This window comes from Punica granatum, chromosome 5 (genome assembly GCF_007655135.1).
Source record: "Punica granatum isolate Tunisia-2019 chromosome 5, ASM765513v2, whole genome shotgun sequence".
In the NCBI taxonomy this organism is placed as follows: Eukaryota; Viridiplantae; Streptophyta; class Magnoliopsida; order Myrtales; family Lythraceae; genus Punica; species Punica granatum.
Window position 1 is genome coordinate 29,271,914 of NC_045131.1, and position 27,232 is coordinate 29,299,145.

The 27,232-nt window shown below is 40.9% G+C and overlaps 4 protein-coding genes across 7 annotated transcripts; 1 reads left to right on the plus strand and 3 right to left on the minus strand.

Moving 5' to 3' along the window:
* Positions 1–525: 525 nt before the first annotated feature.
* Positions 526–2,493, minus strand: LOC116207013 (probable UDP-3-O-acylglucosamine N-acyltransferase 2, mitochondrial). Its single transcript, XM_031539860.1, has 5 exons — positions 2,456–2,493; positions 2,196–2,335; positions 1,667–1,872; positions 1,485–1,562; positions 526–1,251 (listed from the first exon to the last, which is right to left on the minus strand). The coding sequence occupies exons 2-5, from the start codon at positions 2,304–2,306 to the stop codon at positions 1,185–1,187; spliced, it is 462 nt and encodes a 153-aa protein (XP_031395720.1). The 5' UTR covers positions 2,307–2,335; positions 2,456–2,493; the 3' UTR covers positions 526–1,184.
* Positions 2,494–2,961: 468 nt separating this feature from the next.
* On the plus strand, positions 2,962–7,313 carry LOC116209146. The gene is made up of 8 exons (XM_031542702.1): positions 2,962–2,985; positions 3,468–4,456; positions 4,589–4,743; positions 4,915–5,292; positions 5,401–5,687; positions 5,802–6,058; positions 6,369–6,697; positions 6,859–7,313. The coding sequence occupies exons 1-8, from the start codon at positions 2,962–2,964 to the stop codon at positions 7,311–7,313; spliced, it is 2,874 nt and encodes a 957-aa protein (XP_031398562.1).
* A 3,046-nt stretch (positions 7,314–10,359) lies between these two features.
* LOC116209579 (putative receptor-like protein kinase At4g00960) lies at positions 10,360–13,028 on the minus strand. Its single transcript, XM_031543255.1, has 7 exons — positions 12,283–13,028; positions 12,066–12,203; positions 11,832–11,953; positions 11,540–11,750; positions 11,207–11,444; positions 10,958–11,108; positions 10,360–10,838 (listed from the first exon to the last, which is right to left on the minus strand). Exons 1-7 carry the CDS (start codon positions 13,004–13,006, stop codon positions 10,530–10,532), a joined length of 1,893 nt encoding a protein of 630 aa, XP_031399115.1. The 5' UTR covers positions 13,007–13,028; the 3' UTR covers positions 10,360–10,529.
* Positions 13,029–20,183: 7,155 nt separating this feature from the next.
* Positions 20,184–23,116, minus strand: LOC116209580 (cysteine-rich receptor-like protein kinase 10). Of its 4 annotated transcripts, none has more exons than XM_031543258.1 (9): positions 22,904–23,110; positions 22,712–22,779; positions 22,458–22,628; positions 21,965–22,105; positions 21,759–21,880; positions 21,456–21,666; positions 21,124–21,361; positions 20,874–21,024; positions 20,184–20,754 (listed from the first exon to the last, which is right to left on the minus strand). In XM_031543258.1, exons 3-9 carry the CDS (start codon positions 22,510–22,512, stop codon positions 20,413–20,415), a joined length of 1,260 nt encoding a protein of 419 aa, XP_031399118.1. In that variant the 5' UTR covers positions 22,513–22,628; positions 22,712–22,779; positions 22,904–23,110; the 3' UTR covers positions 20,184–20,412. The 4 variants fall into 4 exon arrangements, with proteins under 4 accessions (XP_031399118.1, XP_031399117.1, XP_031399119.1 ...); XM_031543257.1 differs by having other exon boundaries at positions 22,712–22,809; XM_031543259.1 differs by having other exon boundaries at positions 21,965–22,063; positions 22,458–22,809; positions 22,904–23,116.
* Positions 23,117–27,232: the final 4,116 nt, after the last annotated feature.

The window sequence follows — 27,232 nt, forward strand, 5'->3', positions numbered from 1 at the left end:
TTAGTTTGAGGATAGATCAAAGAAACGCATCCCCTGAATTCCACGAGCATGCCCATGAGACAAAGATTACCCACACGCCCCCCACCCCCCCCCCCCCCCCCCCAAAAGAAAAGAAAAAGAAAGGACTAATCTCTTTTAGGGTGTGCAATTGTACATAATCTAATACAGGAAAACCCGATGACCTCAATAATCCAAGTTCATCCATTGAGATATAAAACTATTTTAGTTGTAAATTTTATCCATTCACAGGACTTGAATTGAGATCTTACTTAGGAAAAAAGAGATACTTAATCAATTGAATAAATCAACGTTAGTTGATGAAAAAATTATGGACCCTTATCACAAGGACATTAGAAACTCGGAGTAAGCCCAGCCGCACGCACCATCCTCTCCAACATCTCGGTTTTTTTCACATAAAATCTAAGTATTTATGTTCCCGATAGCTCGATACATAGATATCTTTTCGGATACACAGTGGTAGCGGAATGCAACAATCAACATAAATTCTAAAGAATGACGTCTCGATTAGATTCAAAAGACCGCTTTTGGCGTGGCTTGGCCTTGATTACTGCAGGAAACAAGATATATTCAAAAGATTAATCTGCCGTATCGACATGAGCCTAGATAGATTCTAATTAATAAATCTATGACCACTCTATTGATGATGTTGATTCCTTCGTGTTCAATTTCAAGGAATCATGTACATCCCTCTTCCTAAAAAGTGGCTTAATAGACTAGGAACAACTAGAGTGGTCGAGGAGCTGACAATTGGTACGTATATTTATATATGGTGGCTCTTTGTGGGGCTGCGCGCGTGCTGCAAATACATATATTCCGATTCCCCTTCACTCGTGCAATATATGTACTGTTTTTGGCGCAGCCATATTCCTATGAATTAGCAATGCAAGGAAACAATAGTAGCCTCTCTAAATGGCCATCAATGCATTGATAATGACATTTGAGGCGCCCTTTCTTTGGCCTGCCTAAGAAAAATTTTTCAATCCTGACAGTCTCGATCAGCCGCCACCTCTCACTCTCGTCGAGACGTCCTAGACCTACCTTACCAGCGCAGCATAGACTTAATGCAGCCTCCAAACGGTTCTAGCAATGGCCATTAGCGGCCTTGTAGAGACTGAACCAACTCCATTACCTCATGAAAAGTCAAGTTCTACAAAGGCAGACAGTCACACACCAGTTCTCCGAACGATAGCTGGACGATTGAGGAGCTGATGCCACATCGGAAAAGAGAACCTATGAATATCAATCAAAGTCATATGTATTATTTTATGAATATCAATCAAAGTCACATTTTTCATATATTAATATGAGAAAGTTGTAATTCCTTCAGGGTCAATCAGAGTATACTGAATTACGCAGCAGATTACATAAAAGTTATGCATAAAAATCATAAAACTAACAAATCTAAACTTAAATTGATATTCAGGGTTAATGAAGCGAAAATAGAGAAAACAGTCAAGTCTTACCATCTTGACCGATGTATGATCCATTGTGGATTATGCATTGACTCACCAATTCTGCAATTACTTAGTGAAACATTATACCTGAAAAGCATATCATTATCTCAGCAGAAGAGAATTGCTTCAAGCCTTAAAATATATAACATGATTACAAAGTCAAGTATTATCCTCCAAATGAAGATTAATACCCAATTTTTGTAGAATGACCAATAGTAACAGAAGGTCCAACAACAGCTCCTGACCCCACATGAACATTCTCACCCTCCACACCATTTGAATGAACAACAGCACCAATCTCAATCAGTTTCGAATCAATCTGTGCCCAATGGATGGACTCGACCCCCACCATTGTGCCATTTCCAGAACTCTTGGCAATTTGTTTCAGCATCGTCCCCTAACCTTTCAATTTTATACAGCTAATTAGAGACAAGAAACATCCTTAAACAACCCTGCAATCTAGAAATCAAGCTCTTTGCCTCCCATAAAAAATAATGAGAACTTTCTTGTTTGTCTCCAAATTTCTAGACGATTTCACCCACAAACGTGAATTACTCATTCAGTAAGACGGTGAACTCGCTTAATTTGGACCAACTAAGCTGGCAGGAAACTTATGTAAGACATATGAGATTTCTGAGCGGCATTTTCACAAACTCCTGAGCTGCTCACTGAGCCATCTGAATCAGTCTGGTCAAGAGAGCACATCGAGAAACTACGCACAGTGCTGCTTTCCAACGGAGACGGGAAACAGAATCCCCACGGGCAAGTACTCTCAAACAGGCGGCCGGTTGAGGAGCCTAGCAATTGCAGCTTCTTGAGATGAATTGCCATCCCAAAATCCCACCGAACAATCGGCAATGCTACAAGTGATATGGTGAAAAATGAGAAATCTCGATGATGGGTTTGTGCGGGGAAAGTGAAAGGGGAAAGCTATGGCAGGAAGACGAAGAAGATGAAGAAGACAAAGTAAAGGAAGCTACGTCTGTCTTGTTCCGGTCCTCCGTTGTCCGACCAAGAACAGGCAGTTGACCGAAGATGAAGCATTTTCCAGTTATAAACTTTTAACCGTCAAGCCCTCCACTTTATGTTTGAGGATACTAGTCCTTAAACTTTCTGGTTATTTTCCATTTTGCTCCTTTTTTCCAACTAACACCGTTATGCTTTAGATGGCAGTTGGATTAAGCAACTGAGTATCACGATGTAAAATTTCAATTGAGCAATTGGGCCCATTTCAAATCTAAAAACTTGAGTGGATAGATAACAATATTCAATATCTTATAAACTCATGAACTTTTTAATCTATTTCCCGATGTAAAACAACTAACCCTCGATCCTCGACCTCATGTGGTAATATGTGGTTTTAGTACCTCATCTAATACATGCAACGTGGACTTGAATACCCACCTTCAAGAACTAACTACGAGCTGGACCCATTTCTATCCTTGAGATATAACCACGATATGTCTTTTCTTCTTCCACACTGAGGATGAGGAAAGCTTTTGACTACGAGGTACGCTTTCTCTTTGCACTTGCGACTTACCGGATAATGACAGCCATGAGATGGTCTTTTCCTCTTTTGTGCTTGGGCGAAAACTAACCAAAAGTTTGACCCTCATACTGGACTAAGATGAAGCACACTTTGTTTGCCTTGGAACTGGATGCTTGGTGTGTAAATCGACATGAGCTCATGGATGGATATCGGCTCTGATACCATGTAAAATTTTTCCCAAGATCTATAAATGGTTGAGGCCAAAGCAAACAAAAATATTCAAGCCGGTAGATTATGGTATCAAAATTTCTTAAAATTCATGGATTTCCGAATTATTTTGTAATGTTGGATAAAAAAAAAAAACTCTCTAATTTTTTTGGCGGGAAGCTCGTCTCCGATCTTCTCTTCCTGATCGGATTCTTGAGCATCTCTGCTGGAAATCATCAATCTGCATCAAGATCGATTGAGTTTTCTTAATCCAGATCTTGCAAAAGGTTGATTAGGGAGTAGTTGCTGTTGATTCAAGGTGGAAACGAGCCCTGCAAGTTGCTGAAAGCAGTCAGGGGACGGAGATGATCAATATTCCAGTCAATGCACCTAGTGTCAAGGTTGAACCTGAAAATCACTGCTCTCAGATTGCAAATGCAGGACCGGAAAATAATTGGGCGCGGAAGCTGTTTGGTGGTGCAGAGCAAGAAGTGAAACATCATTGGCCACAGATTATCGAAGGAAGGAAGTTCGTCAAACCGCCGAAAGCAGTTTTTGAAGCTGGTGCTACCAGATGGAGGAATGCTCTTGTTGGCCAGATTGTGGGTAAGAAGATTCAACTCAGTCAGATATATTCCACTGTCAATTACTTGTGGGGTCAGAGGGATGGAGTGAAGGTGTTTGAGCTTGAGAATGGTCTGATCCTCTTCGATTTTACTAATACCGCACAAAGGGATTGGGTTTTGCATTGTGGTCCTTGGCAGATTCATCATTGTCCTTTAATTCTTAGGCCATGGAAGAAGGATTTTCCAATGTGGGTGACATTTTCCAAAGTTCCTCTAGAATTGATGACTCATCAGGGCTTATGCTATGTTGCTAGTGCAGTTGGTCGACCTCTGAGTTTAGGGAACTCAGAGGTTAAAATGTCTGTTGCTAATTCAACCGTGGTGTGTGTGGAAGTAGATGTTCAGGAGGAGCTCCATGCTCGGGTTGAAGTCATGATGCATGATGAGCAGTCAGTGAAGATTCATGTTGAGTACCCACGCATAAAAGAGGGCTCTGATTTGAGGAGGCCTGCAACTAAGAAATGGATCAGGAAGGAGATGTCTAATTCTGGTGAAAGGAATGAAGGAAATAATCGGAAGACGAAACAAAATGCTGAGGACGATATGGATAAGAGTCCTGTTAAAATTCTAACTTCAGTGTATCCTGTGCATAAGCAGTTTTCTGTTGTTGATAATAATGTGGCATGTCCTAAGAACGTCAAGTCCCCCGAAAAAAGGAGGTGTTGAGAGATCAATTTCCATCCCTAGAACTGATAAAGCTATACAATCAGAGTCAGGTCCTGACAAAGCTATGATATCTGAGGCTGGTTCTAGTATCAAGACAACAAATGTATTCTCTGTGCTGGATGAAGGGATAGGCAGGAGTCAAGTTCAGAAGGATATTTTGCCCCCAAGGAAGCAAGGCCTGCAGTTCCAGGCTTTAATGAGGTAACGCAGAACATCAAGCGAGGGCAGAGGAGGGGGAAGAAAGTCGATGGTGTGGCTAAGGGTCAAGCAACTGGCCCAGGTCCATCCCATGGTTAAGATTTTAACATGGAATATGAGGGGCTTTAATAAGCCCTATAAGCAGCAAGAAGTCAAGCGTATTGCTGCTGCTTCAAAAGTAAACATAATCTGTATTTTGGAGACTGGAGTTGAGGAACGAAAGTTTATAGTATTAAAGACTTTCTTATTCCAGATTGGGTCCTGATTCATAACTACAGCCAACATGCCTTGGGGAGAATATGGATTCTGGCTGATATTTCTATTAATGTGTCTGTGGTTAAAAGGACAGAACAATGTATTCACTGTGGCATCCATTCAAAGGTCTCATCTGCTCGTTTTTGGCTAATAGTGGTGTATGCTGCTAATACTATTGCTCCCCGTGAAGCTCTTTGGTCCTCGAGAAAAGGAATGTCGAACCTGGTAGTTAGTTCCTCTTGGATAGTAGTTGGAGACTTCAATGTGGTTAAAGAGACAACTGAAGCTAGCAACTCTGATGACAGTGATTTGTCTGGAATGCTGAGTTTTTGGAAGATGTTGGAAGATACTGACCTGCATGACCATAAGTGGTTAGGTAATTTCTATACCTGGAGTAATAAAAGAACAGATGGATTCATAGCAAGGAAGCTTGATAGGGTCCTTAATAATGATCAATGGCTTAATGATTGTCCTGGATCTACAGTTGAGTTCTTGGCCCCCCTTCTCGCAGATCATAGTCCAGGTCTAACAACAGTGTTACTTCAGAAGCCTGAGACTCGACGCTCCTTCAAGTTTTTTAATTTCTGGACTGAGCATCCCAAGAATGAGGAGTTGGTTGGTAAGTGTTGGACTGTGAGAGTGCAAGGCAATCCCATGTTTGTTCTTTATAAGAAACTCAAGCTGCTGAGGATGGTGCTCAAAGGTTTTAACAAGCAGTATTACTGGGATAATTCTAAAAGAGTAATTGATGCTCGAATCCAGCTCGAAGAAGTGCAGCACAAGCTTTTAAAGCATAATGGAGATCCCTTACTTATATGTGAGGAGCAGGCTCTTGCTCAAAACTATACAGAGCTTAAAAGTGCTGAGGAAAGTTTTTTTTAACAGAAGGCTCGTATAGAGTGGCTCTCTTTAGGAGACAGCAACATTGGTCTTTTCCATAAGGCTGTCAAGATCATAAGCGCAAGAAATACACTGAAGCAAATGGTCACTGAGGATGGGAGGCTACTCACGGATGTAAGGGACATTGCTTCTGATGCTGTGACGTTTTATCAGAAGTTGCTGGGATCTAAGGACTTCTCAGTTGACAGCTCAGTAGAGGAACTCAGAACATTTCTTAGTTACAGATTGAATGAAGCACACAAGTAAATGCTTTCAAGAGCAGTCACTGAGGATGAAATTAAAGATGTTCTTTGGAGCATGGAGGGAGATAGAGCACTTGGTCCAGATGGATTTGGTGTACACTTCTTTAAAGCTTCATAGAGCACTGTGAGTCAAGACTTTATCAAAGCTGTTAAGAATTTTTTTTAATAGTGGTAAGCTGCTGAAGGAAGTTAACCACACCTTTATTACACTTGTTCCCAAGGTTCCTAACCCTACTAGGATGACGGCGTTTAGACCTATATCTTGTTGTAACATGCTCTATAAATGCATTACCAAGATACTTTCTAACAGGTTGCAGTGCGTCCTCCCTGATTTTATTGTTCCCGATCAAAGTGCTTTTGTCAAAAGAAGGTGCGTTGGGGACAACATACTAATGGCTCATGAGCTTGTGAAAGGTTATCAAAGAGAGGGAATATCTCCAAGATGTGCTATAAAGGCTGATGTTATGGAAGCGTTTGGCTCAGTTAATTGGGATTTTGTTAGAAATATCTTCAAGGTGATTGAGGTCCCAGATAAATTTTCTAGTTGGGTCATGGAGTGCATTTCAGGAGCTTACTTCTCTGTCAACGTTAATGGGGGCATGGAGGGGTACTTCAAAGGCTTCAAAGGATTGAGACAAGGTGATCCTCTTTCTCCATATATTTTTGTATTGACAGTTGAGATACTATCTAGACTCCTGGATAGTGCTGCTGAAGAGGGAAGAATAGCTTATCATTCTTCATGTAGGAAGATCAAGGTTACCCATCTTGGGTTAGCTGATGATCTTTTGATTTTTCTTAAGGTGAGCCTGACTCTTTGAAGTCCATTATGGAGATTTTTGACAGGTTTTATAAGATGTCAGGTCTTAAGTTTAATCCTGCAAAATCTGAAATTTTATGTGGAGGCATTAAAAGGGAGGTGGTTCAGAAAATGCTGCAGATCAGTCAGTTTAAGTTGGGAACCCTACCTGTGCAATATTTGGGTGTGCCATTAATCCCTAGAAGACTCACATACAATGATTGTAGGCCACTCATTGAAAAGATAACCCAAAGAATTGATAATTGGGCATCTAAGAAGCTCTCATATGCAGGAAGACTCCAATTAATACAATCCGTTGTTCACTCCCTTGTGAAGTTTTGGTGCAGTGCCTTCATTTTGCCCAAGAAAGTCATAAGGGCTGTGGAGCAAAAATGTAAGGCATATCTGTGGAGAGGGAAGGATGGGTATGCAAGGGGGTCAAATGTGAAGGGGGACTGAGTATGTTTACCAAGGAAAGAAGGTCGTTCGGGCATAAAGGAATTGAGTTCTTGGAATTCTGCTTGCAACCTTAAGCTGATATGGCTTTTATTGAGTGGATCGAGTTCCATTTGGATTGCCTGGATTAATGAGTATGTGTTGAAAGGGAGAAGTTTCTGGGACCTCGAAGTCTCAAGTGCCAATTCTTATGCATGGAGGAAAATCCTGAAGTTGCGGGACCAATCATATCCTCTTATCAAGTATGATCTGGGAGATGGGAGGTGGATTGAATTTTGGTTTGATAACTGGTGTCCAAATTGTCCCCTCATAAAGTGCACAAATGGGAGAAGATTTGGCATCCCACTCTATTCAACAGTGGCTAAGGTGCTAAGTGAAGGCAGATGGATGAGGAGGCAATGCAGGGATGTGTACAGGCAGCAAGTTCTGCATTCCATCACAGGTTGCAAATTAACTAATGATAATAAGGCCGATAAGGTTGTGGGGATGGCAGATAAGAGGGGGAAATTCACGGTTACCAGTGCATGGAATGCCTTGAGACATAAAGAAGAACATGTGAGTTGGCATAAATTGGTTTGGAGGACACCCAACATCCCAAGGCAAAGTTTTATTAGTTGGCTAGCTATAGGGATGGCAATATTTCACACGACACGGAGTTAAACAGATTTGGGTTGGACATTTTTTATAATCGGTCTAAACGGGTCCAACCCGTTTAAACACGATTAATAAGCGTGTCTTATCGGGTTGAACTCGTGTAACCCGATTATACACGATTAAACCTATTTATTTAAACATGTTTAATCGTGTTTGTTGGATAAATTTTTAAATTAAAATGGGCCTAATTCGGACTCGATCCCATATGCCAACCCAAAAGCTTAAGCCAATGGGTTACTAGACTTTTGTCTTTTATAAACTTCCTCATTTTTTTCTTTTCAACCGATGTGGGATATGTGGGATATTGTCGTCTTATACGAGCCATGTGACCTAAACCAATTGACAGGACCACACGACTTAATCACACCCGCCCTCACTTCGATGTCCCGACATCGGACACAACGGGTGCCTGCTCGAGGCAGCACGTTACGCTTGCACTCGAGCCTACGGGTCACACGGACCCGCGCATACATGCGCACCTCACGGCACGAAGCCGCCCTACACACCCAGGATTATAACCATGGGCTTTGATACCAGTTGGATAAATTTTTAAATTAAAATGGGCCTAATTCGGACTCGAGCCCATATGTAACCCAAAAGCTTAAGTCAATGGGTTACTGGGCTTTTGTCTTTTATAAACTTTCCCATTTTTTTCTTTTCAACCGATGTGGGACATTGTGTCCTCTCACATCACCACTTTTTCTCCAACAGTGTTACTATAATCATGTAACCCGTTAACTTGTTTATGTATTTGGATTTATCAAAATATCATCATGTAATTCTAACTTCCTAAGTCCCTAACCTAATTTCTTTTCCTTTCTTTCACCCAATCCAACACATGTCGTGTTAACGTGTAAACATGTCGTGTTAACGTGTTCGGATAAACGAGTTAATCGGATAAACATGTCGTGTTAATGTATCCGGGTAACTGAGTTGATCGGATAAACAAGTTGTGTTAACGTGTCCTGATAAAGTTTATAATCGTGTCGTATATACGTGTACTTATTATGACACGTTTCGATAAACGAGTTTTAACGTGTCTAAACGGGTTGACACGGATATAAACGTGTCAGTATGGATTTCCAAAACCTAACCCGTTTAATAATCGTGTCGTGTACGGGTTATGACTTCGATGACACGAACCCGTTTAGACATGACACGTATAAACACGACACGACACGAAGTGCTACCCCTAGCTAGCTATAAGAATTAAGCTGGTCACTTTAGACAGGATCGCAGCATGGAATATGGGAAGTGCAAAGACTTGTCATCTCTGCAACGTAGAGGATGAGAGCAGGGATCATTTGTTCTTTGCTTGTAGCTTCTCCAAAAGTGTTTGGTTAAGAGTGTTGCACGAAAGCGGTGTTAAAGAGTAGGTGGGGGGATGGTCTGCAGAATTGGAGTGGGGCATTAGATACATCAGAGGGAAATCTTGCAGAGCTTCTCTTCTAAGGCTTGCCTGGAATGCACATATCTATTTTGTATGGAGAGCTAGGAATTTGAAGATTTTTGAGGGAGAAGATCCTTCTATTGAGAGGACTTGGGTGGCCGATCCGCAGTGCAGTACGGGCAAGAGTCCTTGGATGCAGGGGTTTGCTTTAGAAGTTAAGCCAAAATCAGCATAAAGATCTGTTTGAAAGATGGGGTGTCATTGATAGCTGAGAGGCTGGTTTCGGTTTTTCCATTCTTTGTTATTCTGAGTAGGAATGGGCTTATAATTTTGTAATGGGACTGTGAGCCCTAGGCTTAGTGTTGCCATATTTGGGTGGACCTGATCTGTATGACTTTGAGCCTTTCTTAGGTCTTGTAATCGTTTTATGGTATCAATGAAGAGTAAACACAGGAGTTCATCCAAAAACAACTCAAGACAGTACACTAGTTTTTGTTGTATTGCTGAGTAATTGAAATCCAACGTCCATCTCGATAAGATCAAAATTTCGGTATTGCTAATCTGTAATCTCAATAAAATATGCACCGCATATATATATATATATATATATATATAAATTTTTTATTAAAGAGGAACTAAAAGTCCATCAAAGAATATCAAACTCAGAAGTTGTTTAAGACCAAGAACGAGCCCTAATACTACACTGAACACTCTTATCAAATGTTGTATAATGTCATTATTCCCCACTATCTAAAGCAAGATTAAACAGAATATATGGGAAATCCAAACCCTTATATATATGCCCTTCTTTTTGGGGCCCATGATGCTTTTGCAAATGCAAGTGACTTCAATTGTGCTTAATGACACTTCACCTTTGTGATTTTAAGTTGATGGCAATGTGGTTGACTTCTTATCTTATTCATTTTGGAAGTCATGACAGAAAAAGTAATGGGAATTCGAGAAAATTTCGTCAGCTAAATTAAAACTTTGAATCGGACGGGCGTATTAAGGTACATAATTCTGTGAAACTTAATAATATCATGTATCGAGTTCACTTACTAGTGGTGGCAATATATTTTGAGACACTATCCTATCCTAACCTTTATTACATGCAAAACTTGTTTCCAAGGGCACAATGACCTGAAACCCAAGGAAACCACTGAAAGAGTGTTTAGCTAGCGTGGCACGAGTTCAGTATGCAGAGCTTCATTTTCTGTGGCTTGTTCAAGGTTCGAGTTCGGCAGCGGTTGCTTATGCTTTCTGCTAGGGAAGAAGAATGAGGGTCGTTGAGGCAATGGTAGGCTAGTGGACTCACTGTTGAGCATGCGAATGACTGAGTCCACTGTGGGACGGTCATCTGGGTCGTCTTGAACACAAAGCAAGCCGATATGGATGCATCTAATTACTTCGTTTGCTGAGTAAGAGTTGCCTAGGGCTGGGTCGACCAGTTTCAAGGGGATCCCTTCACTCCAATGTTTCCAAACCTTAAAAATCAATCAAGAAATCCCAAATTCAGGAGCAACACAGAGATAAATTTCAAATGGTCGAGCACAGATTTTCTCAGAACAGCCAATAATTTCTTAAAACATTAATTCATACTCACATATCCCAGAAGGCCTTCATCGAAGTTTTGCGGGTGGAAACCGCTATTCTTCTTGCCAGTTATGATCTCAAGGACCAACACTCCGAAGCTGAAGACGTCTGATTTTGTCGAGAAGTGCCCAAACATTATGTACTCAGGAGACATGTAACCACTGCAAAGAAAAACAGATACAAACATTACTGCTGTGAAAAAAACCGGATCTACTATAGAACCTGTAGTATGATTCACTAGTCGGTGCTAAAAGCATACTATGTCCCGACGATTCTGTTTGTGCTGGCTTCAATCTGGTCAGCACCGAATATCCTGGCCATACCGAAATCAGAAATCTTCGCATTCATTTCTGCATCTAATAAGATGTTGCTGGCTTTGAGATCCCGGTGAATGATTCTGAGCCGAGAATCTTCATGAAGGTAGAGAAGCCCACGTGCAACACCAACCGTAATCTTGTACCTCCTTGACCAATCCAATATCCCGCTAATCTTTGGATCTGAATATCGACCAAAATCAATAATCGATTATGGCGATGCAATAGTCTTTAGAAATGTGAAGTGATGCAGATAGAGATCACGTCAAGAGACTAACCAAACAAGGAGTGGTCGAGGCTTCCTTTTGGGACATATTCATAGATAAGGATTGTCTCTTCCCTTTCCAAGGAGAAACCCAACAGCCTCACGAGATTCCTGTGTTGAAGCTTCGCAACGAGTTCGATCTCGTTCTCGAACTCTTGCACGCCTTGTCCTGAGGCCTGTGACAGCCTCTTTGCAGCTATTTCTGACCCGCATGGAAGTTTCCCCTGAAAGTTCAGCACGACAAGCACTTGATCACTCTATGTTCAAAATGGCAGTTTACTGCTTCTGCTCAATGAACTCCATACCTTGTAAACAGGACCGAATCCTCCTTCCCCTAATTTGTTGTTGCTTGAGAAACTGTTCGTGGCCGCTTCGATGCTACACAGTGGGAATTGCAGGGCATGTAGTTCCGAAATTCCAGTCCCAACTAATTAGAGCGTATAATTTCACGGATCAGTAAAATCCAAGCGCTAAAACAATTGGTAGAAACCAAACAAAAGAAACAAAAGAACAATCACTTGCTGCGTCAAACATCTTACCAATTGGATCTTCTTCAATGTGATCTTTCGCCTTCCTGCCTTTCCTTTGCATCAGAAGGCAGCCCATGAGACATGTCATCATGAACGCTACTGCTGCAGCTATAACCAAAACGACAGTCGTTGAAAATTCCTTCGTCCCTGCACATTATGGTGAACTTTGAGTACATGAACGCGAACATTAATTAACACTATAACGAACTTTTGCAATCTGATTTACCTTTTGAATTGATCCCATAAAATTCGTAGATCTCGAACCTCACAAAACAAGAAGGAAGTAGAACTCTTCCTCCAATTTTCTCCTTGTCAATGGTCTGGAGTTTATGGTCAGCAGTCTCAAGACAATTCATACAACCGGTCTTGTTTATGTCAGGCGTGCACTGGGCCATAGTGTAAAGAGTCTGCTTCGCATTAATCTTCACATCCTTCGTCACGTACTTCTTAACTCTTGAATACTTAGCCCCCAATTTGTTCACAAGCTGCCCCATTGTTTTCTCTAACACAGCCATGAACTGCTCAGGCCCGACCACGGGCTCCTTATTGTACTCATCCAAAGAAGGCTCTCTCTCCATGGACGAGAAGAAGTTGTGATCAGAGTACCGGAGCATGCACTGGTCGAACCACAGAATAGCCCATTCAGACCCGTGGCAAAGTCTAACAGCCATCTCCGTTGCGTTCACCACGCATTCCTCGCACGCATCCGGGTTGAGGTCTCCCCTGCACAGGATACTGCCATAGACGGCGCCAGAACTTGTGTTACTGTACCCGGTTTGAGTTTTTGAGTTGGAGGAAAGGGAGTGAAGGACGAGGTCACGGTCTGCCTTAAAAGATGTGGATGTCGTGTTCGAGTTTGAGCATCGGTATCTGCTTAATCTGGGGGTGTTCGATTCAGCTCCGAGGGCGAGGAAGGTGAGGATGAGAAGACAGAGAGAAATGCCCCTCATGTTTGCTAATCTTTTGGTCGGACAATATTTCTTCAAAATGTCTTAAATCTTAATATAGTAGAGGACTAAAGAAGACTTACCAACATGGACCGGATCAGGTGGTTCGACGCCTATTCCCTTTAAATAAGGTACTGAATTCGAGTTATTGTGAATGTCAAAAATTCTCAATTTGAAGGATTTTACTTACTAGTAGGCCGACCCAAATCTAACCTAGATCAGTTGGGCCCACTGAGATACTAGGTAGTGCACTCCGAAAAGAAAAGGACTAGAGACCACCTACGAAGAAGTGTGTGTCTTCCTTCAGCGAGGCTTCCCAGTGTAGAAGAGGCATAAGCCGAAATTTGGCTTTGCGGACCGTTTCAAGGTGAGAAATTATTACGTGAATCTGACCCACCATGTTAGTAGACCGAGCTGATTACTTTTTTTCGATGAATCAGTGGTACCCTTATTCATATCATTGAAAAGAGATGCATAGAACAAGTACATGGGGGTTGGGGGAGGGGGCGCTGGGCTTAAGCTAAACAAGCTGAAAAGACCAAAAGAAAAGCAGAACCTGCAACAATAAGGATTACAAAATTACAATATTAACAACCACTATGATGCCTCAATTCTCCGGGGTATTTCTTTGTCGATTAAGCTAATGCACAGTTCACTTCCCCGCACAAGTCCTTAATGCCCGTAATTCTGCATTTAACAGCAGATTTGATGCAGTATATGGTCTAGTCTTTAGAAGGAGGGTTCTCAGAATGGATCAGTTCATTACGAGCTTTCTGGACGAAATAGATATGAGTGTGTTAGGCTATCTTCCCCGAGAAACATTTGAATAAACTTACCCCCGTAGTTTCCTAGTTTTTTTGCATCGCAGTCTAACTCATTGGTCCAGCTCCCCAGACATGTCGCTTCCACATTCATATGCAAAATCCTCTCTATAAAATGGTCCCATCTTCGATTATAAGAAAACACCCTTTTGGAAGAGTTATTAGTTTTTAATCCCCTTTGGCCCGAGCAGCCCCGCAAAACGTCCATTTTGCCCTTTTACGGGCTTCCATTTCTGCTCTTTCCTTCGACTTCAATTACCAGTATGAAAAAGAATCGACCGTTGCGGATGTCCTCAAAATTTAGCCTTGATCAGCTTGCTCGTGGAGTTGCAACTTCGATTCCCATTTAAAAAGTACCAATATGTTACGGGCATGCCCCAAATCCAGATCCGGCTATTGCTAGTAACAACTGCTGCAAGAACTCCTTCATACAACGTTAGATCATGTCCGAGAAACGCGGCGGAGTTTTGATTCATTGAGAGAGATGAAACCCAATTAGGCAGCAAAATCAAGTTGGGGGCTACAATTAAGACTTTTGGGGCAAACTCGCTTTATTGGTTTAGTAGTGGAAACATGAAACACATGGAGGATAGGAATGCTTTGTCAATGGGGAAGGAAACTGCATGCAGACTGCTCCAACTTTTTGGAATCATTAGGATAAATGAATCCTAGAAAACAACAAACTAAAATCAATTTGACATTAATTTTGTCAAATTTAAAAAAGAAAATGCAAACATATATTAGGACTTAGGAGATCAAGAAATTAATTTGATTGGTCCATTAATTAATTCATGATAAAGAACGATAAAAGTTTTTCCATCTGAGTCTTTGGATAGAACATAGGCCAAAGCTCTAATAAAGTTTGTGTACATTAACAAAGGAGATGTCGTGTAATCACCATCATGCACATTCTCTCCAGAAACTAATAGATTTCGTGTTTGATTTTTATTGGGGGACTTCCCTTCCGCATTTATTTTCTTTTCACCTACACGCTTCCATTGTAATATAAAAATTTAAAAAAAAAAAAACGGATTGTCCATATTTCCTCGAAATTCTGATTCGTGGCCCCATATCATTGATCCGGTTGTGTTGGAAAATATAAGGGTTAATGACTCAAAAAAGTATAAACTTTAACTCATTTTTTAATTTTGGCATGAAATAGTTTTGGTAAAAAATGCACAATCTTTGATTTTTCTTGTCACGTTAGGTATTTATATTATTTTCCATCAATTTTGCTGACTCAATCTCGATCACCATCCCCAATTAGGGTCGTCGACGCCCTCTGAGGTCACCAACAACCCCAATCGAGGTTGCAGTGGCTAGTTGAGACCCTCATCGTTTATCTGATCAAAGCCTTTTTATCTCTTTTTCTTTAAATTTTGTTATTTTTGGTGACATGGCGTGACACCGTTTGCCATGTAAGCACCGGTTTCCGCCACGTCAGAAAAATTGATGGAAAATGATACAAATGCTTAATTTAATAAGAAAATCAAAGTTCGTGTCAAAATTGTAAAAGGGAACAAAGTTCATACTTTTTTGGGTCATTAACCCAAAAGATAATATCCAAAAATACCACCGGAAAATTCACCCAAAAAAAATACCACCGGGAAAAAAATAATAATATTCCATATTCATGCATTTTTGGAATTTTTTTTTGTTAGTTCCATTTTAGGATTTTAAATCCTCTTGAATCAAGTACAATGTGGCGGGGCATCTAGCGCTCGTTCAATCTGTGCTCTTGGCCATCCCACTGTATACTATGCAAATAATGCGCTTTCCGCTAAGCATATGCAAGGCTATTGAGAAACTCTGCAGGGATTTCATTTGGGGGCATTCCGCCAACCGTCGTAAGGCTCATTTTGTTGGGTGGAGCACAATGACTAGGCCGAGGAACCTTGGAGGTTTGGGTTTTTGGCGGATCCAGAACTTCAGTACAACACTTCTTGGTAAGCTGGGGTGGAACTTCACAACACGTCTTCTTCTCTGTGGGTTCAAGTTTTGAGGAGTAGGTATACCGATAGGGAAGCCCTAGATCTATTCCCGATCATGTGGAATATAAGAGGGTCGAGACCCTAGCATACCACATTCGGCGAGAATGCCAAGTGCATATTTCCTCTGACATAGAAAGAGGCTTGAATTAGTACGAGTCATCTCAATTCCCAAAAAATACTTCAATGGACCAAGGTCCTTAATTTGGAAGCACTGATGAAGGTACTTCTTAAAAGAAGCACAGTGACCAGGGTTGTTACCGACCACTATGAGATCATCCACGTAGACAAGAACCCCCCAAAAAAAATCTCCTCTTGAATAAATGAATAAAGAATGATTGGTAACTCATTGCTGCAATCCATATCCTCGCAAAGCATCAGCAAACTTAGAGTACCAGTTGTGGGAAGCCTGTCGAAGACCATAAAGAGACTTTCAGAGATGATAAACTGCCCCTCCTCTACACGAAGAGAAACCTAGTGCCGGTTTCATATATACTTCCTCATCTAGATTTCCATGTAGAAAAGTATTTTGCACATCCCTCTGATGCATCTCCTACCCTCTTGCCATTGCTACAGTCAGTAGACATCTCACAGTGACTAATTTCGCTACGGGAGCAAAAGTCTCGTGAAAACCAATGCCTTTTACCTGAGTAAATCCCTTGACAACCAAACGTGCCTTATAGTGCTCGACACTCCCATCTGCTCGTCATTTTTTATTGAACACCCATTTACAGTCTATAGGTCGCTTGCCAGGAGGCAAAATCTCCAATGTCCAAGTTTGGTTCAACTCCAAGGCTTGTATTTCTTTCGCCATTGCTTTTCTCCATCTAGAATCACGAACCGCCTCCTGATATGTCTTAGGTTCGACATCCAAACCGATAGCAGCCAGATAAGATAAATCAAAATTGAAAGAACCAGCATGAGCTAGATATGTTTCAATAGGATACGGCGTACCTGATGATTTCGGTGGAATGAGTGAACAAGGGGGTAATGGGAGACAACATGAGTAACAAATTCTTTATTTTTATGATCAACAAAATCCCTGAGATGCCTTGGCATCAAAATCTCCCTGCCCGTTCTTCGTGAAACCACAGCTCCCCCGTCCCTAGCAATCTGTAATTTTATTTGCTAGAAATTTTCTGTTGTCTTCTTTGTCTGTGTTCCCCATAATGCCACTCCAAAAAGAAAACCGAAAAACTTTACCAAAAGCATAAAGATCATAAATATTTGGGCAAATTACAAAAAAAAACCCAAATTTTGTAAAATATCTCAGTTTTGTCTTAAATTTTGTTTTGTAACAAAAAAAACCATAAGTTTTCTAAAATGTCTCAAAAATGACCTCCGTTATAACTTCCGTCAATTTTTGCCTACGTGTGACCTACGTGGACTGTTAAAGGGACCCACCATCAGCAGCAAAAATTGACGGAAGTTATAACGGAGGTCATTTTTGAGACATTTTAGAAAACTTATGGTTTTTTTTGTTACAAAACAAAATTTAGGACAAAATTGAGACATTTTACAAAACTTGAGTTTTTTTTTGTAATTTACCCTAAATTTTTTTAAAAAATAATTAGTAAAGTTAGTAAAGTATAGTGATACATATTTCACTTAAGATAAAGAGTTTTCATATTCGAATTTCGTCAGTGAAATTTTTAGTGCCCCTTTATTGTCAAGACATAAAGAAACAAATTAAAATGCAATAGCAAAGTTAAGATCAGATTTGACAATTGCAATTTCTTTTACTTTATATGAGTAGACTTTGCCCTAGTGGCTCTCTAGTACATGTTCTTGTGTTAAGGAATGAGTTCCAACTCCACCCACACAAATTAACAAATATATAGTGAATAACTAAATGACCCAATGTGCAGGGAACAAAAGAATTAACATAATTGCGTATGAGAAAGGGGATTTAGTCGGTGCCATTCACTTAACTAATGTGTGCATGTATGTCAAACTCTAGGTTTGACCATGTCGATTAATTTTTTCTATAATTAAAGGTGTTGAAAATTTTCATTATTTTATTTTTATGAACGATAGTTAAGTGGTGGGCTAGCTGACATGCACCTCGACTAATCCATTATATCGGGTGAGTTACAGGCGTCAATCTAGAAGTTTTGCAAAGATAAATTGCTGCAATCTGATTATAAGAATATTATATTTTGTTACACATGGATGTAATGGATTTTGTTGAGCGGAATATATAATCATGATGGGAGAAAAATGATGTTTTTTTATTAAACTTTACATAGGTGTGCATTTCAAAAGATGGACTTATTTATTTTTTTATTTTTCCGTGTGAATTCTAATATATAAAAAAACAATTGTGATCCCACTAATCCAGTTGAGCCAGGTCAACTCATTAAGGAGTAAAACTCTCATATTATGATTTCTGCATTTACAACGATTCGAACCTGAGACCTTGTATAAAAGGAATAAGCGCCGAACCATTTAAACAAGTCATAGACCTATTTACGGCGACCGAAGATGGAGCATTTTATAATTATAAACTTTAACCATCGATCCCTCCACTTTATGTTTAAAGATTCTAAACCTTAAACTTTATTACAATTTTTCCTTTTTTCCCTTTTTCCCAAGTAACTCCGTAATGCTATTGATGGCATGCAGTTCAAATAACGCAAACAGGCTAAAGAAATTGATTACCAGTACGCTAGCTTTAGTAGTATTGCAGAGTAACTGAAATTTCTCCTTATCGATTAAAAAAAAATTGAACGTCTATCTCGATAAAATTAAAACTTCGGTATTGCCAATTTATACTACTCCCAATAAGAGATGAACTGCATATATTTCTTTTCCCCGATTAAAGGATACGAAAAACTGCACTAATGACAATCAAACTCAAAAATTATTCCAGGCCGAGAAAGAATCCCTCTAGCTAAACAATCTTTATCATATGTTGCATGTCAATGTTTATTATTCCCCACTATCTAAAGCTTTGAACAATTTATGGGGAATCCAAACCCTTTCTTGTATGTGTGCATATGCCCCTCCATAACCAATGCCTTGCAAGTGGCTTCAATTGTGCCAAATAGGCCCTTCATTTTTGTGCTTTCAAGTTAACTAGATCACATCCCGCTCGATGCTGCGGATCTAAAATAATTCTATTGATAATAAAATTATAAATGCATATACTAATTTATATAAATCTCAATTTTCTGATGAAGGTAATTTTCATAAAAATTGTGAATTCTCAAATTTTCATAAATTCATGGACTTCATATAAAAATATATTTTCATATGAGAGTAAGTCAATTTTTTTCTCATAATTTACAATTGCTTAGCTTTTAAGTCTATTTATTAAATCATTAATTTCTGTCCTTCAATCCGTTTTCATCATTCTTATTATGCATTTTTTTAGTGTATTTATCTATTTATATCTAGCAGAAATTTTGCTCTATAGCCATGTCTTACCTAATATATGATTTTTGTGTCGTATATATGATACATATGAAAGAAGTTGTCTTGTTATTAGAATATTAGGTGTATTTGTATAATGGATGTGTTGGCAAAACTTTTAATTGTAACGGTAGCTTATATATATATATAACAATTAAGAATGAGTATAGCAATACTGCTAATGAGAATACAATGAGCTAAAATCAATATCTTTCTTTTTTGGGATAATTGCGCCATATAACCTAACGTTTGAAGGAATTTTTAATTTTAGCCCAAACTTGATTTTTACCTGAGATATCCCAACGTTGACATGTTGGTTTCACATCTATCCGACGCTAATTTCCCGTCCAAAATTGATGGAATTGCACACGTGACACGTTAATTTTGTAACAAGTGTCGGGATAGATGTAAAATTAACGTGCCACGTGTGCAATTCCGTCAATTTTGAACGGAAAATTAGTGTCGGGATAGATGTGAAACCAACACGTCAACATTGGAATATCTCAGGTAAAAAATCAAGTTTGGGTTAGAACTAAGAATTCCTTCAAACGTTAGGCTATATGGCGCAATTAACCCATATTTTTTTTTCCTTGGTCAATATCTTTCTTTTATTTATGAAAGAAATAAGACATAGTATTTTTGAAATTGTTAGGACATAATTAAAAGTAATTTAGAAAGAAGAAATAAAGTAATTGAAATAGGGTTGAGAAAAATAAGGAACAATTAGAAAATGGCTAACACCTTGCATATTCATGGGCACACAAATTAGATTTGAAGTAAGAATAGCTAATTTAAATAAAGAAATATTAAAAAGAAAAGAGAGGAAATGGAAAAATAAGAAAAATGAAGAATTGACATGTGGATTTCTAAACAAGAGTTTTAGTTTATCAAGATTATATTGGCAATTTGATTGACTTCTTATCATTTTCACTTCTGAATTCAAGAGAAAATGTAGTATATAGGAACTCGAGAAATATTCGTCGGTCATATTTAAACTCCGAACTAACAGTGTACTAAGCTACATAGTTTTGTGGAACTTAACTTTGGTCATTTGTCGAGTTAGCTCCCTAATCGTGGCAATGTGTGCTGAGACACAATTCCACCTTTAATCTTCATTACATGCAAAACTTTTTTCCAAAGGCACAATGACCTGAAACCCAAGGAAACAACTGAAGGAGTCCAATGTTTAAATTTGCCACCGAGGCCTGGGTTCAGTATGGACTGCTTCTTCATTTGCTGACCAAGAGGTCAATTTTTCTGTGGATTGGAGGAGGTTCAAGCTCAGCGGCGTTTGCTTATGCTTTCTGCTTGGGAAGAAGAATGAGGGTCGTTGAGGCAATGGTAGGCTAGTGGACTCGCTGCTGAGCATGAGAATGACCGAGTCCATTGTGGGGCGGTCTTCTGGGTCGTCTTGTACACAAAGCAAGCCAATATGAAAACATTTAATTACTTTGTTTGTGGCATAAGAGTTGCCTAGGGCCGGGTCGACCAGTTTCAAGGAAATCCCTTCGCTCCAGTGTTTCCAAACCTTATAAATCAAGCAAGAAATCCCAAATTTAGATGGAAAACCATGATAAATTTCAAATGGTCGTGCACAGATTTTCTCAGAACAGCCAATAATTTCTTAGAACATTAATTCATACTCACATATCCCAAAAGGCCTTCATCAGAGTTTTGCGGGTCGAAGCTGCTATTCTTCTTGCCAGTTATGATCTCAAGTACCAACACTCCGAAGCTGAAGACGTCTGATTTTGTTGAGAAGTGCCCAAACATTATGTACTCGGGAGACATGTAATCACTGCAGGGAAAGAAGAGCACATAAAAATAGAACTGCGAATGAAAGAGATCTAGCTATAAAACCTATGATACGATTGGCTTAGTCGAAACTAAACCGTACTATGTTCCAACGATTCTGTTTGTGCTAGCTTCAATCTGGTCTGCACCGAACATCCTGGCCATGCCAAAATCAGAAATCTTCGGGTTCATATCTGCATCTAATAAGATGTTGCTGGCTTTGAGATCCCGGTGAATGATTCTAAGCCGAGAATCTTCATGAAGGTAGAGAAGCCCACGTGCAACACCCACTGTGATCTTATATCGCCTTGACCAATCCAGTCTCCCGCTAATCTTCGAATCTGAAAATTGACCAAAATCAATCCTTAGTTTTGATGATCCAATCGTCTTTAGAAAAGTGAAATTGATGCAGAGAGGTCATGTTAAGTGGCAAACCGAATAAGATGTGGTCGAGACTTCCATTTGGGACATATTCATAGACAAGGATTGTCTCTTCCCTTTCCAAGGAGAAACCCAACAGCCTCACGAGATTCCTGTGTTGAAGCTTCGCAACGAGTTCGATCTCGTTCTTGAACTCTTGTACACCTTGTCCCGAGCCACGTGACAGCCTCTTTGCAGCTATTTCTTGCCCGCTAGGAAGTTTCCCCTGAAAGTTTAGCAGAACAAGCACTTCATGACTCTTTGTTTGGAATACATTTCAGCCACCTTACTACTTCTGCTCCTCGATGAACTACATACCTTGTACACAGGACCGAATCCTCCTTCCCCTAGTTTGTTGTCGCTTGAGAAACTGTTTGTGGTCACTTCGATAGTACACAGGGGAAATTGCAGGGCATGTAGTTCTGAAATCCTGCTCTTGACTGATTCGAACATATAATTTCACCGATTAGAGAAAATACGAGAGCAAAATAAATTGGGAAAGAAAAATCAATTAATCGTGTTACCGATCGGATCTTCTTGTATGTGATTCTTGCTCTTCCTGCCTCTCCTTTGCATCAGAAAGCAGCCCACGACTGAAGTTATCACGGACGCAACTGCTGCAGCTACAACCAGAACGACCATTCTTGTCGGAAATCTCTTTGTCCCTGTGTATTACGGTGAAGTTGAATACATCAACACGAACATTAGTCATCACTATTACGAACTTCTGCAGTGATCCCTCTCTCTAATTTACCTTTAGAAGTGATCCCATAAAACGGGTAAATCTCGAACCTTACAAAACAAGAAGGAAGTAGAACCCTTCCTCCAATTTTCCCCTTCTCAGTTGTCCGGAGTTTCAGGTCAGCAAACTCAAGACAATTCATACACCCTATTATGGAAAGATATTCTTCCCAATTGTATTTCATGTATATATCTTTGTATACCGAACTTAGGGCAATCTGTTTTAGACATAGATACTCTTTTCCTTTTATTGAACAAATCGGATTGTATACATACCGATGAAGATGAATGAGAAAGACAAGTTCTTCTGCTCAATTTCGTTTCTTGACATGGTATCAGAGCATCGGTCTTGAGGGCAATCAAGCTCTGCTCAACGCCGGCCTATTTTTCTTGGTCGAACTTCCGTCTTGCTAGTCTCTGAACTGAGCGTCACTCATCATATCGTTTCTGCCAGATTGAGCTGAGCGTCATTTTGTCATCTTTTACCTTCTTGATTCGTTAAAATGTCAAAAAGTGCAGAGAACAGCAACTCTGGTGCAGGGATCCCTCCAGCGTATATTCTCTCTCCCTCAGATCGACCTGGGACTCAACTTATTTCCTGCAAACTCAACGGCAGGAACTATAACACCTGATCACAGGCAATGCAGACAGCTCTTCAGGCCAAGAACAAACTCAGCTTCATCGAAGGAAAAGTGCAACAGCCAGCAGAGGGAGAAGCTTACCGTGAATAGTGGGTAATATGTAATTCCATGCTTGTCTCCTGGATTTTTAACCACTTAGAAGAAGAATTGCAGAACTCGGTAGCTGGGGCCAGGAACGCCAAAGTTCTCTGGGACGATCTCAAGGAACGTTTCTCGCAAGGCAATGAAACGAAAATTCATCAACTCAAAACCGAAATTTGCTTACTCAAACAGGAGAAGAAGTCGGTCTCTGAGTATTACTCAAAATTGAAGAGTCTTTGGGACGAATTGGATATGTACCTTGATTTACCAGTCTGTACTTGCGATGCTGGGGTTCACCTCACCGCCCACAAGGAGAAAGGGAAGGTTCACCAATTTCTTATCGGACTCAACCCCGAATTCTCTACCATTCGGTCGCAAATATTGGGCATGGATCCTCTGCCAAACGTCAATAGAGCGCACTCCATGGCTGCACATGATGAAGCGCAACGATTCATCACTCAAGGAAGGGACTCCAGCTCCGAAGTGATGGGATTTGCGGCCAAAATCGCGAATGAGTTCAGCGGAGGAAACCCTAATTTTGGCTCGAACAGAGGTGATTTCAAGCCTCGGGGACGACCCTTCTGCGACTATTGCGGACGAAATGGGCACCATCGAGCCACCTACTACCAGCTCATGGATATCCAACCTCTGATCAACCGAATCAACGCGGTTCGAAAGCCAATTCGACGGGGCAGTCTCGGCCTAGAGGAAAATTTGGGGCTTCCTCTTCCTCTGTTCCACAACAGCGTTCAAGCAATGAGGGATTCGGTTTCGGATATGGGCAATCGGGACAATCTGGAAGCTTCCACCCGGGCGGCCCATCTCAGACACGTTTGGCCCAGCCTGCTCGTGGGCAATGGAGGCCCAATCAGTTAGCCCAACACTTCAAGTCTCACAATCCAGCAGGTCACATGGCGGCCCAAGCTCGGACCCATGGAGACCAGCCCGCAGATCTCAGCATATTAGCCCATCTTTCTGAGGCTCAATTGCAACAACTCATGTCAATGGTCTCACGTGATGATGGTGAGATTAATCGACTAAGCGGTGAGAATTTCGTGCCCATTACTTGAAAACTTGATTGGATCATTGATTCGGGAGCCTCACGACATATGACTGGTAGTTTGGATAATCTTTTTGACATCACTCCCATTGATAATGGACCGATTATTCATGTTCCGAATGGAACAATGAAAGCCACTTTTATTGGGAAAGTCTCATTTGGAGCTAATATGGTTCTTCATAATGTTCTTTACGTGCCGGATTTTAATTGCAACTTGTTATCCGTGGCCCAATTATTTCGGGAACTTGATTGTAGTGTCCACTACATCTCTGGTCTATGTTTAATTCAGGACTGCACCTCGGGGAGTACGGTTGGAATGGGTGAACTTCACGGGGGGGTCTGGCTTCTACAACGAGTGTCTTCATCATTTCAGGGAACATAGGCAATGAAAGCATCGACTGAAGACATTTGGCACAAGCGGTTGAGACATCCCTCTTATCGCATTCAGTTTGAGAATAATTCTGTTTTCATGCGTCGTCCAGACATTAATGTGCCCTGCGATGTATGTTGCCGAGCAAAACAGACACGCTCCAGTTTTCAAATGAGTTCCAATAAAGCTGTTTTTCCATTCCAACTAGTACACTGTGACATATGGGGACCATATAAGGTTTCATCTATCTCGGGTGCCCGGTATTTCTTATCACTTGTCGATGACTATAGCCGCGGTGTGTGGGTTTACCTTCTACGTGACAAGTCAGAAGCACAAGGTTTCTTGATCAATTTTCTGCAAGATGATTAAGAATCAATTTGATCGAACAGTGAAAACAGTGCGCAGTGATAATGGAACAGAATTCATAAGTAGAGTTGTTCAAGATTATTTTTCTGATAATGGGATCATCCATCAAACTTCATGCATCGACACGCCTCAACAAAACGGTCGAGTCGAACGCAATCATCATCACATCCTCAATGTAGCTAGGGCCTTAATGTTTCAAGCCTATCTTCCTATTGAATTTTGGGGGGAGTGTATTTCTACTGCGGCGCATCTCATTAATATCACACCCTCGAGCATCTTATCAGGCAAGACGCCGTTTGAACTACTTTTCCGCAAGAAACCGGATTATCAGCATATCCGTGTTTTTGGGTGTCTTTGTTATGCACACCTCAACCCTCGTATCAAGGATAAATTTGGGCCACGTTCAAGAAAGTGCATTTTTATTGGATATCCTTTTGGGAAGAAAGGTTGGCGAGTTTATGATTTAGAGGATCGTGAGGTTTTAATTTCCCGGGATGTCCACTTTTATGAGGACGATTTTCCATTCATAAGGGAGCGATCTGTTAATCCAATTAATGCTGGAATTCGGTTCTTAGATACCTCGGGCCCTGCAATTCAGGGGGAGATACCATTCGGCTCGAGTTCAGCCCAAGACAGTGGGCTTCGTCCAGACAGTGAGTTACGTCTGGACAATGGGCTTCGTCCGGCCCAATTCTCCTCAGCCGAGCCCAGTCAGTCTTTCCTGCTCGCTCCGCCCGGTCCCTTTGCTGCTCCGCCTGACCCGGCTATAACTGGGCCTCCTCCAGCCCAGCCCGTTTCCTCTTCTACTGAATCCAACTATTCTCATTCTTCAGATCCGGCTACTAATTCTGCCGACCCGATTACTTCTCTTGCGCCTCCAGCAGACAGCATCGCTCGTTCGAAGGCTTCTCGGAATATTCGTACCCTGAGTTGGCTCAATGATTATGTCTCACACACTGCTCGTTGTTCAGGACCTTCCCCCCTCATCATCTCACCCACTCCATCAACCTCTCCAGGTACGTCTCATCCTCTAGAGCATTATCTTAATTATTCAAATATTGATGCCACACAACTGTTGTTCCTTGCTGCTATTGATTCTGACACGGAGCCAAGGACATACTCAGAAGTCGCTAAGGATCTACGATGGCGACTTGCTATGGCAGATGAGATTCGTGCTCTTGAGGATAATGGCACTTGGGCAGCTCTGTCTCTTCCACCTGGAAAGAAACCCATTGGATGTAAATGGGTTTTCAAGATTAAAAGACGGGCTGATGGTACTATAGAATGTTATAAAGCTTGTCTCGTGGCCAAAGGATTCACTCAGATTGAAGGAGTCGATTTTCATGAGACATTTGCCCCAGTCGCCAAATTAGTCACGGTACGTTACTTATTGACCATTGCTGTTGCTAAGAAATGGGAGATGCATAAGCTTGATGTCAACAATGCATTTCTTCATGGGGATCTAAATGAAGAAGTTTACCTGTCCCTTCCTCCTAGTTTTCGTTCGGCCACTACTAGTCAAGTCTGTCGGTTGCGGAAATCTTTATATGGTCTCCGTCAAGCCTCCCGCAATTGGTACTCTAAATTCGCCACGACTATCATCCACTATGGTTTTTGACAATCAGAAGCCGATCACTCTCTATTCACATTTTCTCATGATGGTGTATTTATTGCCGTACTCGTTTATGTGAATGATATGATTCTAGTGACTAATGATTCTGACTCCTGTGCTCATTTCAAGAATTATCTTCATCAGTGTTTCCGCATCAAGGACCTTGGACCATTATCATACTTCTTGGGGATCGAGATTATCCGAAGGGATTCAAGCCTTTTTCTCAATCAACGAAAGTACACTTTGGACATTCTTACTGAGACTGGAATGTTGGGTTCTCGGCCTGCTTATTTCCCCATGGAACAACAACATCGGTTATCTCAGGACAGTGGCGATCCAATTCCTGATCCAGGACAATATCGTCGTCTTGTTGGTCGTTTGTTGTATCTAACCATCACCAAGCCAGAACTCAGTTATCTTATTCATATTTTATCTCAATTTTTACAGGACCCTCGCCAGGGCCACTGGGACGCTGTCATTCGAGTACTTCGATATCTCAAGCAATCTCAGGGGCAAGGGATTTTTCTTCGGCCAGCCTCTCTATCTTTAACAGCTTATTGTGATGCGGATTGGACTAGTTGCCCTATGATCAGACAATCCTTAATTGGATATTTCGTTACTTTGGGCGATAGTCCAATCTCTTGGAAGACCAAAAAGCAAACGACGGTCTCCAAATCCTCCGCTGAAGCCGAATATCGAGCCATGGCCGCAGCTGTTAGTGAACTCTTATGGCTTCGCTCTCTCCTCAGATCCTTTGGCATTCATCATGATGGTCCCATGCGCTTGCTTTGTGATAATCAAGCGGCTCTTCATATTGCATCTAATCTAGTTTTCCATGAGCGCACCAAGCACATTGTAATAGATTACCATTTCATTAGGCAACATCTACACTCTGGAGCTGTTGAAACATGCCATGTGTCT